We start from the raw sequence: 12,460 nt of genomic DNA, 5'->3' as shown, positions 1-12,460 counted from the left end.
CAAAGAAGATAAAGACATGGGCAACAGGCTCATGAAAAGACGCTCAACATCATCAGTCACTTGCGGAAATGCAAATCAGAATCACAATGAGATATCACTGCCCACCCACTAAGACGGCTGTAATAAAAAAGACAGACAATAGTGAGTATTGGTGAGGATGCGGAAAAACTGGAACCCTCTTATATTACTGATGGGAAAGTAAAATGGGGCAGCCACTTTGGAAAACAATTTGGCAGTTCCTCAAAAGGTTAAACACAGAGTTACAATATGACCCAGCAATTCTAATTCTAGGTATAAACCCAGGAGAAATGAAAACATATGTCCACACAAAGACTTGTATATAAATGTTCATAACAGTGTTATTCATAATAGCTTAAAAGTAAAAACAACCCAAATATGACACCAACTTAGGAACGGAGAAACAAAATGTGGTTAATCTATATAGTGGTACTTTATTCAGCCATAAAAAGGAGTAAGTACCAATCCATGCTGTAACATGGACGACCCTCAAAAACATGCTAAGAGAAAGGAGCCAGACACGAGACCATATGTTGATTGTATGACTCTTTACATGTAACATCTCAAATAGGCAAATGCATAGAGACAAAAAGTAGTTTAGTGGTTCCCAGAGACTGAGGGTAGTAGGAATGGAAATTCATTAATACTAGATATGGAGTTTTTTTTTGAGATGATGAAAAGTTCTAAAATTAGATAGTAGTGATAGTTGCACAACTGTCTAACTATACCAAAACACTGAACATTTTAAATTGGGGGATTTAGGTATAAATTATATTTCAAATAAAAAGTTTAAAAAATAGGGATAATCTTTTACCTAGAACTATTTCAAGGATTTACCGAGACAGCATATATGAGAGACAGTTGCTAAATGCTCATTTATTAATTAGGTGGTACAAAAACCAGGTCAGGACATAAAAGTAATCTCCCCATTTCAAGGACATAAATGGAGATGATAAACTTCACAAGCCTGCATTCCAAATTTCAATGCCAGATCCAATTAAATGGTCCTTCAAGGGATAGAACTGTTTTCATCTAATGGTTTCCCAACTTACTTTATTTGAGGTAGAAATCTGAGAATGAGATAGGGAGTTCAGATTCTGACAAGTTAAGACTTGTAATCCTGCTCAGTTTGAAACTCTGTAAAAACAATTTCACCTTGTATCCACCTCCCTCCGCCCCCCCTTCTGGGCCTTTGGCCTTCCCCTCCCCTTGGCTCTTTTGCCAGAAATGAAAATTCTTCTCTGAAGAGAAAGAGGGCAGAAGAGTTAGTGAGATCTGCTTGGGCATGTCAAGATGTCTAGGTTGTCCTCACTATACACATGGGTATACTTTCACCTCCCATGCTTGGCTCAGAGCCTAGGGTTTTTGGTTTGTTTGTTTTTTTCCTTTTTCAACAACACTGGTAGTTTTATCCAAAGATCCTTCGACACTGACAGGGATCACTTGGATCCCCGAAATGCATCTGTCTCTGGTGCTGCTTTCAAAATGTCCTTTAAATAATTGAAAGTGACTGAGAAGACACATGAGCAGATCCACAGTATGATAAACAACCTGACTATAATACCTTACCAGAAGAATATCACTTATTTATCATATTCATTATTGAACATCTATTTCAAAACTGAAATGTGAAAAATACCTCAAACATCTAATATACATTATGGGACCTCAGGGACATATTTTAACTCCTATTTTGGAGAAGAGGACTTCTACATTTTACCTTATATATTTCCTTGTCAATGAAATTTTTTAGAACAATGAAAATGCATTAATTTGTGCAATAATAATGATAAAACAAAGAATGAAAAAAAAGAATTTATAAGAAATCTAAAAAGGAGAGACACTTAATGGCCATAGTTGAAGATTAGGTCTTCTATTTATGAACTCTGGCTTGAAACTGGAACTCAGGAACTTGGTACATAATTCTCTGCCTGAAGGACTTGCTACTGAGTACTCACCTCGGAGCAGCTGCTGTGAGAACTAAATCAACCATCACTTTCTCAGTAGGACTAAAAGGCGATGCAGATTGCCTTTCATCAAACTAAAATTTAACTCCTAGGGAATTTAGTTCTCAGATTGTTGTGATGCACAGATAATACACACACCAGAAATTCTTACATCAGGTATCGATAAGTATCTGCTGAATGAATGAGTTTATTAAATTCCCCTCTGCTCTGCTGGTAGACCGCAAAGTTGGTGAGAAATTATGAAAGAAATCCAATTTATTAACAAATTAAGCAAAAGATATGTTGTAATTTTCACATGGAGACACTTAGCATAGAAAAGGAAAACTTTAAACACAGACACAGACACACACACCCCACAACTAAATGCTACTCAAACCACAGCCCAACACCCCTTGTACTGCAGGACATTTACAAGTAGGCTGGTCTTGTCTGTCTGGGAGTCCAAAATGGCTTGGCTCCTGGCATGCTTTACACCTGGGCAAATGACATTGGCAATGCAGGTGGGAAAATTCAGCTCTTTCTTTTCTTAATGGGAAATTCACCTAAGGCCTTGGCCTTTAAGTGCATGTTACAAACACCAAAACATCAATTAATTCAAACTTGTCCATTGTGGGGAGCTGAGAACAGAAATTACACCTCTACCTCCCATGTTCTTCATCGCCAAATTAGCTACTAACTGATTAGCACCCCAATTAAAAGTACTAAAAACAAACATAAAACCAACAGTTGTGATTTTTATAGCAGACCCTAGAGGCTAATGAGCTCAATGGTTAATCAGCTAAGAAGCTTATTCCAAACAGCAATGTTGCCACATGAGAACGATATACCTCCTCTTCTCCAAAAACACTGTCCTAAAAAAAAAATTAATCAACAAGAAACAACTTCTTATCATAACAGTATTACAGTTTCTTGAGAAAAGTACCAGCTGACTTATTTTCTGAGACTTCTTAATTACAGGCGTTTGAGGTTCCTGCTTCATTGATTTATCTTGCTTCCATAAGTACCATTCATTGTCATGTGACTTCCTGAGCCCCTGAGCCCCAGGTTTATCTAAATGCCAGGCCTCTTTGCCCATTCACCTGCGGGTAGTTACTTTCTCTCTTGATACCCTCTACTCTTTCGGCTTCTGCTCTCACATACTTGTCCTTTTACCTCTTTGGGTGGTCATTTTGTCTCCTCTGAGGAATTTTCTTTTTGCTTTTTAACCTAGGCATGACAACTCACTGTTAAAGTGTTTTGTATACAGTAGGTGCACAATAAATATTTGCTGAATAAAGAATGAATTCCAAAGCTCTGGCCTTTATCACTGTATGCTAGCCCCTCTGCACTTTCTCCACTTTCTCTTAAGCTTTAACTAACCAGATCAGTACACAGCGTACCCAAATTATACCAAGAAATAAGTAACCAATAAAGGCCTAAGCATGCCTCGTGCTCATAGGGGACCTTGCCTTTTGCAGATAAACAGAACACATCAGTGAAGGACTGTATTACCGGCTTCAATTCTTCACCTCTCCCTGAATTCATGTCCTTTGCTCTATGACCTGGCAGTTTGTCCCACGAAAGGGACTATATTTCTCTACCTCTTGACTTTTGGGCTAGGCCACATTGACTTATTTTAGCCAACAGTATGAGGCAGAAGTGATAGGATGCTCATTCCAAGCTTAGGCCTCAAAAGTCCTCTTGAGTTTATTCTTATTCTCTTACACTTCTGCCATCACCACAACACGCCCTGGTCGGCCACTGGTCCAGGGATGACCAGGAACAGGCGCAGCAGAGCTGTCGCAGCCGGCCCACAGACCTGCAGGGAAAAGCAGAAGTGTCCGCCCAAACCCAGCCTACATCAGCTGACCTCCATTGGTCTACAGAGGCCTGAGTGATAATAAATGATTGCTGTTTAAATACTCAGAGTTGGGGTGGTTTGTTACATAGCAATAACTACCTGGTAGAGTCTACCTACTCAAACTTTAGATCTGAGAAGTTACATGTATCACCACATTATCCAGCAGTCTAACAACAGAAGCAGTAGTAATATAATGATGATGATGATGACATTCAGTTCATAACAGCTAACCCTATTTGAACATTTACTGCGTGCTAAGCATTTCTTTTTTAAGATTTTATTTTTTTTGAGAGAGAGAATGTGTGTGTGTGCGAGTGGGGGAAAGGGCAGAGGAGAGGGAGAGAGAATCTCAAGCAGACTCCACACTGAGCGTGGAGCCTGATGTCACACTCCATCTCATGACCCTGAGATCACGACCTGAGCCGAAATCAAGAGTCGTACACTTGACCGACTGACCCCCAGGTGTCCCTGTGCTAGGCACTTTCAAGGTATTAACACATTTAATCCTAATATTAACCTCCCTTTATAGACTTTTTAAGATAGAACAGTTTTAGATTTACAGAATTATTGAAAAGTAGCATAGAGAGTTCTCATATGTTCCACACCCAGTTGCCCCTATTAACTTTGCATTAGCATGGTACATTCGTCACAATTAATGGAACTAACAGTGACATTTTATTATCAGCTAAAGTCCATAATTTACTCAGATTCTCTTTGTTTTTCCCAAATGCCCTTTTTCTGTTCCAGGATCCTATCTACCACATTCCATTTAATCATCGTATCTTTTTAAGCTCTGAGAGTTTTATCCCTCCCCCACCTATTAAATTTTAATTTTTTTGGTAACAGCTTATTGAGATATAATTCACATATCATAATATTTGCCAACTTACAATTCAGTGGTTCCTACAATACTGACAGAGTTGTGCAATGATCACCACAATCAATTTTAAATGTTTCCATCTCCCCAAAAAGCAATACTGACCCTTCAGCTCTTACCTCCCAATTCTCTCCCCTTTTCTGCCAGCCCTAGGCAACTACTTACCTAGTTTCTGTCTCTATAAATTTCCCTATTCTGAACTTTCATATAAAGGAACCGTACAATATGTGGTCTTTTGTGACTGGCTTCTTCCATTTATGATGTTTTCAAGGTTCATCCCTTCCATGTTTCAGTGTTTTCTTTTTGTAATGACCGAATAATATTCCATTGTATGGATAAAGGACAGTTTGTTTATCCATTCATCAACCGATGGGTATTTGTGTTGCTTCCAGCTTTCGGCTATTGCTGCTACGAATATTCAGGTACAAGTTTTTGCGGGGACATACGTTTTCAATCCACCTGAGTATATACACCTAGAAGTGCAATTGCTGCGTCAAGTGGTAACTCTATGCTTATCTTTCTGACAAACTGCCAGGCTGTTTTCCAAATTAGCTGTGCCATTTTACATTTCTATTTAGCCCCCTTTCTACAGATATGAAATTGAAGCCCAGAGAGATTAAGTAATTTGCCAAAGTCCATACAGCTGAGCAACAGAGGAACAGAGGTACACCCAGGTGGTCTGTCCCTGAGTCCTAGCTCTTTTTTTTTTTTTTAAGATTATATTTATTTATTTGTCAGAGAGGGAGAGCACACGCAGGGAGAGCAGCAGGCAGAAGGAGAAGCAGACTCCCTGCTGAGTAAAGAGCCCGTTGCAGGACTCAACCCCAGGGTCCTAGCCAGCCACCCAGGCACCCCCAGAGTCCTAGCACTTGACAATTACACTCCACCAGTGGAGCCAAGAGAAGCTGTGAGATAACTGACCTTCTCACCATGTCTGATTCTCACCCTTATAGGAAGGGTTCCTTTACTCTACATCCCTGTTCCTGACATCTCTCTGTAGATTTGGAATCCACAACCTTAAAAAAAGGGTGGTTGGGGGGTGGTGCCTGGGTGGTTCAGTGGGTTAAGCATCTGCCTTTGGCTCAGATCATGATCTGAGGGTCCTGGAATTGAGCCCGCATCAGGCTCCCTGCTCAGCAGGGAGTCTGCTTCTCCTTCTCCCTCTGCCCCTCCCCCTCACTCATGCTCTCTCTCTCTCCCTCTCTCTCAAAATAAATAAAATCTTAAAAAAAAAAAAAAGATTTGGAACCCACAAATCAATGGAGATGGGGAGAGCAACAAAGAATCACACAAGAGAAATAAAATGATTGCAAAAAACATTTTGATGAAAAAATATTAGATACTATGAGATTCTTTTAGTTTAAAGGGAAAGCAAGGGTGCATTCTACCAGTAGTCAAGTACATGAAAGGTTAAGGTAATGAGAGTTAATGTGGGAGCCATTTTTTACCTCCTTGAATGAGAAGAAATGGGCTTTAATCTATAGAATAATAAAGACCTCATCATCATTATCAGACACTGAAATTCTATTAGAACCCTTAGGGAACCATCCAGGAATATTATTATTATGACTTAAATTGAGTACTAGCTAGGAGGCAGGAAGATGGACAAAATGACCAACGGTCTTGTAGTTCCATGACTTTAGAGATTTTGTGCAAACATACAGGCTACAATCTTTGGTCCACAGACTCAAAGTCCTTTAACCAGGACTAACTTACCTTGAATAGCAGACAGATATACAAAAGCGTCTTCATGCTCCAAATTCTCCAAGAATATCTGGAACCACAAAATAGAGCAGTGATATGATTTGCAAAGAGCAAACAAGATTTGAGAGCCCCTTAGAGCAGTCTCAACAGAATAAATGCCTTTCTTCTTGTTTGTCTTAGCTAGACACTGGTCTGACTTCAGAATCTTATAGGGGAAACAGTGTATATGTTTGAAGTCCCATTTTTATAATAGCTAAAGAAGGGTGGCAAGTTAGGGGGAGATATTTCTTGAAGCGGCTAAGTATATAACAGAAGTAGGCATGGAAACCAAAATCTGGGAGAAAAATCCTCAACATTTTCTCCAGTACTGCCCATGGGAGACAACATTCTCACCTGTGTCACAAGAGACTACCAGTCATGCCACACGAGATGCCACATTTGGGGTTAGGTCCAATTGATGGCATATTTGCTATAATTTGATCCTTTTCTCTTGCTCTCAGAAAGTATATGGGAATGCAAGTGACAGAGATGTTATTGGAATAACCTTGAGTCTGTTCTAATTTATTATTTTTTTTAAAGAGTTTTATTTATTTATTTGACAGAGAGACAGCCAGTGAGAGAGGAAACATAAGCAGGGGGAATGGGAGAGGAAGAAGCAGGCTCCCAGCAGAGGAATCTGATGTGGGGCTCGATCCCAGAACGCCAGGATCACGCCCAGAGCCAAAGGCAGACGCTTAACGACTGAGCCACCCAGACGCCCCTCTAATTTATTTTTTTAAACCTTTTGCAAATCTTGGCACTTCAATTGACATTAGTAACAAATTATTTTCAACGGATTATCTCTCAATTTAGGAATGCACCAGGGTGTGACAGGGTGTGCAAGGCAGAGGGTACTGCTTATCTAGAAGATAGGACAGTGACATGTTAAGTTTAGGTCTTAAAATGAGGGCCAGAGAAAGATGGGAGCCATGTGCTCATGTGCTTCCTGCTTGGCATCTGGGGGGAGGAAGGGTGTCTGTTCCATATATAGTGATGCATCCTTTGCTGGCACAGTGATTCTTGTGGTCTCCACAACTGCAGCACCTTAGGAAGAGCTAAATTAGTTCAACTGGACAGAGGGCCAGGCTGGAAGGGGTGGGGATCATGTAAGTAAAGGAAGCTTAATCTGGGGTAGTGGCCATGGGAATAAAGAGGAAGAGATACAGATATATTTGAGGGACTTCTTGGAAAAATAATTGACAGGACCTGACCAATCATGCACAGAAGATGAAGGTTAAATAAGTCAAAGAAAATTCCAAAGATGTTCACAGCATTCACCATCTAAATAGCTGTAAGAAGGGATATTTTTGATGATTACTCCAAGGAGATATACACTTTGAGGTTTCCAGCAATATTTCAATGGCAGCAAATCCTTGGCACATTTCTAGAACTTGGTTTTCTCATCTATAAAATGGGGATAATACCAATATTGCAGCTGTTATGAGGACTGGAGATAATATCTGAAAGATACAGGATCTGGCTCAATAAACAGCAGTTATTATTATTATTATTAACTTATTTGAGGAGGGGGAGGGGAAGAAGAAAAGGGATGGAGAAACTCAAGCAGACTCTGCACTGAGCACAGAGCTGGACACAGGGCTCCATCTCACGACCCTGAGATCATGACCTGAGCCAAAACCAAGAGTCGCTTAACTAACTGTGCCACCCAGGCGCCCCCAATAGCAGTTACTATTATCACACTATTGGTTCTAATACTTTAGTGACTAAAGATGAATGTTTTCAATCAGAATTATAACTCTTAGTCTAGTGGCTAAAGTATATGAAAGAGATGATAATAATAATAATAATAATAATAATAATAATAATAATAATAACAGTGAACCTTTATTAGATGCTCGTAATGTGCCTATCACTATAACTAGTGCTTTACATAGACTGTTTTTTTTTTTCCAAGGTGTCAGCAGGGCTGCATTCATTCCCTCTAAAGTCTCTTATTTTTAAATTTATTTTAAGTAAGCTCTATGCCCAATATGGGGCTCGAACTCACAACCCTAAGATCAAGAGTTGCCTGCTCTACCAACTGAGCCAGCCAGATGCCCCTACGTGGACTATTTTTTTTAAAGATTTTTTTTAAAAGATTTTATTTATTTATTTGACAGAGAGAGACAGAGTACAAGCAGGGGGAGCAGCAGTGGGAGGGAGAGAAGCAGGCTCCCCGCTGAGCAGGGAACCTAACGTGGGGCTCAATCCTAAGACCCTGGGACCATGACCTGAGCTGAAGGCAGATGCTTAACCGACTAAGCCACTCAAGCACCCTGGACTATTTTATTTTAAATCTTCTTTCTTGGGGCACCTGGGTGGCTCAGTAATTAAGTGTCTGCCTTTGGCTCAGGTCATGATCCCAGGGTCCTGGGATCGAGCCCCGCATCAGGCTCCCTGCTCAGCAGGAAACCTGCTTCTCCCTCTCCCATTCCCCCTGCTTGGGTTCCCTCTCTCTCTTTCTCTCTGTCAAATAAATAAATAAAATCTTTAAAAAAAATTTTTTTTTTTTTTAAGATTTTGTTTTTGGGGGCACCTGGGTGGCTCAGTTTGTTAAGTTTCTGCCTTCGGCTCAGGTCATGATCCCAGGATCGAGCCCCACGTCAGGCTCCTTGCTCAGCGGGAAGCCTGCTTCTCCCTCTCCCTCTACCTGCCACTCCCTCTGCTTATGCTCTCTCTCTCTCTGTCAAATAAATAAACAAATAAAATCTTTAAAAATAACAATAGATAAATAGATAGATAGATAGATAGATAGATAGATAGATAGATAGATAGATAGATTGATTTTGTTTTTAAGTAATCTCTACGCCTAATGTGGGGTTCAAACGCACAACCCTGAGACTAAGACTTGTATGCTGTACCGACTGAGCCAACCAGGTGCCCCTAAATCTTTCAACATAAAGTGGGTCCTATTGTTATTACCCTCACTTGACAGATGTAGAAATTGAGGCTCAGAAAATTTAAAGGACTTATCCAAGGAACTGATCTGGGTTTTGATCAGTAGTCTCTAGACCCTTTGCTCTTAATCTCTAACCCATACTGAGGTCAGGAGAACTCCCACAAAAGGGAAAAGATCCTCAACTAAGCATATATTTTCTCCCACATACATCTCTGATGTAAAGAACAGCTTCTTCACTATGATGGGGGGAGAAGGCGGGAGGTTAGGGAAAGGGGGAGGTCCAGTTCTGCACAATTCCTCTCTTAAAAGGGGCCAGAAAAAAACAGGTAGCTTCTTGGGAATTAGCTCATGCTGTTCATCCCCTTTTCTTTCCTGTCCAGGCTCAACTGAGTGGTCTCAAGTGGTTATCTAAGCCTTTCCTGTGTCTATGTCTTGCCTCCTCAGAACAATTACAATTTCCCTTAGGGTAGTCTGGGGCAGTGCTTGATACACAGTCAAGGCTCCTGGAAAGCTGCCCCACTCTGTGTGCGTGTGTTTTGCCAGTATGTTCTACTCACCTTGAGAAGCTTCTCTTGCATCTCAAGGGCTTTTGTTTCTCTCTGCTCTATCCAGCGGGAAAGAGTTCGCAGAGCAGCAGCCCGGGTTGGAATTTGAGGATCATAAGCTGATAAAAGAACCTCCTGGAGCTGGTCTGTGGTTACACTTCCAGATTTCTGGTTTGTAATAGTTCTGGGCCCCCTGACCTCCTGAGGAATGAGTGGAGCATTAGATTTCAGGCCCGTTTGTTTGGATTTCTCAGGGCTTTGCTGTTGTTTGAGGTGAGAATCATCACTGTAACTTTCATGGCTGGTTTGTTGCTGCTCCTCCATCTTCCCTTGTGGATCCTTTTTGTTCAGGGTACTCTGGGCAGCCACGCTGACAGCCTCAGTGGAAAAGGCCCCATGGGTAGAGATGGTGATACGGAGATCGACGGCGAGCTCCTGGATGACAGGGTCAGGGTACACCTTGGAGACCTTCTCCAACAAAGGCAGCAATTGCTTCAGGATAGCAAAATCACTTGACTTCAACTACAAAATGAAATGAAAAACGCCAAATCGAAATTAATATAACAGATGTTAATAATGCCTGAGCACAAGGAAACATTCTGAGTAAGAGGGGCAGGGGGCATATCTTATTCATGGTGTAATCAGCATAGTCTAGTACTCAGTAACTATTGTTGAATAATTACAGCTAACACTTATTAAATACCTACCCTGAGAAGGTACTTTTCTGAGTTAAAAATACACCAGTGATGCATATGATTACACTTAATTTTTACAGCCTGGTGGGAAAAACATGGTTATCTTATGTTTTAATTTGCATTAGCCAGACTACCTACCAGGGCTGTTAAGCATCCTTTCATGTTTATTGGCTGTCTGCATTTCTTTTTCTGTGAACAGCCTGTTTACATCCTTTGTACACACTTACCTATTACAGCTATTCTTACCATATCAGATTTCATTCAATACTCAGTCAGATGGTGAAATTCTTTTCCAGATTATTATATTTTGATTTTTATTATCTTTTTTCTTGCATTATTTTTTTCACTTTAATGTACCTTTTACTATAAAAAGATGAGTTAATATTAGCAAAGTACTTAGTGCCCGACACACAGTAAGTGCTATGTAAATGTTTTAAGATGAAATATGATAAACAAAAAAATACACACATATTCCATATCCCTATAATCTAGCTATGATTATTATCTACATTATAACCGGGGGAAACTGAGACACAGAACAGTTAAGTAACAAGCTCACACAACTGGAAGATGGTAAGATATGAATTCAGTAAGTCTGGCTCCAGAGTCCACACTCTTACCCTACACAGTCTCAAACGAACAAATAAAGCAGCTCTTAACTACATTTTCTAAAGTAGCTGGTCACCATTCAAGGGCATCATAGGTCTGGAAGGGATTGGGACAATAACTGGCAAAAGATGAAAAAGTGAGAGTGAGTGAGAGTGAAATTATGTAAGGTTTTATTCTCTCCAGGAGCTTTGTGCATAATGCCACATGTCTTCCCAGGAAAAGCGCATGTGCAGTCAGTAGAGAAAAAAAATCAATGATAATCCTTTTCTGTTTGAAAACACTAGGAATATTATCATATGAGGCTTCATTAGTCCCCGATATTTGAAAACCCTGCAGGTCTTAAATCCTTTTTAGAACAAGGCGGGGTATTTATTACTTACTCATTCATTCACTTCATTATCTAACCAAACAACCAACCATCTTTATAGGACCTATACAATATTCTCACTTAAACTCTATGTCCACAGAACTATTACTGCTTATTTTCCCCACCGCTTTCCTTCCAAATAAATAAAAAGTTGAGGTTCATGTCAGGCTTGTACCTATAGAATTTCACCATATACTCCCCACAGATTTCTTTGTTTAAACAATTAGGAACTATGCAAAATGGACAGAAGGTAAAATTTCTAGCTTTGCAACATATGTTAACCTACCCGCATATGTACAACAACTGACCGTTCCAATATTACTATATCTTAAAGGGAGAAGAGAGTATGTATGTCCGGAAATAAAAGTATCTAAGAAAAGGGTCAGTTTTACCAGGAATCTGTGGAACTGGGAAAGATATTTTAGTAATAGATAGTATTAGATATTTAGATAATTTTGCGAGTATTATCATTATGCTAGACTTCATTCAGTGTCTCTGTAGTATTATGGACATTTGCTTTTTCTTTAAGCATCTGAAATGGGAATATCTACTTACTGCTACAATGTATGGCCTCTTTTTCATTTCAACTGTATACAGTAATTTTATCTTAAAAAAATGAAAAGATAAATAGACCAATGGAACAAAATAGAGAACCCAGAAAAAGACCTATATACAGTCAACTGATCTTTTAAGTTTTTTTTAACCGAATACAGTTGACACACAATGTTACATTAGTTTCATGTGTACAACACAGTGATTCCAGCATAGTCCACTGATCTCTGACAAAGAAACAAAGTTAACAGAATGGAGAAAAGACAGACTTTTCAACAAGTGGTGCTTAAATAACTAGACATTCATGTGCAAAAAAAAAATGAATTTTTTTCAGTGTAAGAAGGTGTT

General features: G+C 39.8%; 1 protein-coding gene across 3 annotated transcripts in view; it reads right to left on the bottom strand.

Annotated features, from left to right (window-relative positions):
• TANGO6 (transport and golgi organization 6 homolog) overlaps nt 1–12,460 on the bottom strand; it is a 178,871-nt gene that overhangs the window by 98,700 nt on the left and 67,711 nt on the right. For all 3 annotated transcript variants that reach the window (XM_045814979.2, XM_087870527.1, XM_087870528.1), the window contains 2 exons: nt 9,902–10,411; nt 6,419–6,476 (listed from right to left, as the gene is read on the bottom strand). In XM_045814979.2, the coding sequence (XP_045670935.2) occupies nt 6,419–6,476; nt 9,902–10,411 (568 nt within the window). The remainder of the gene's footprint in view (nt 1–6,418; nt 6,477–9,901; nt 10,412–12,460) is intronic.

This window comes from Ursus americanus, chromosome 21 (assembly GCF_024610735.1).
Source record: "Ursus americanus isolate L20-20 chromosome 21, mUrsAme1.1.p, whole genome shotgun sequence".
Taxonomy (NCBI): domain Eukaryota; kingdom Metazoa; phylum Chordata; class Mammalia; order Carnivora; family Ursidae; genus Ursus; species Ursus americanus.
The sequence above is the reverse complement of the archived record's forward strand: the minus strand, read 5'-3'. Positions and strand labels throughout refer to the sequence as shown.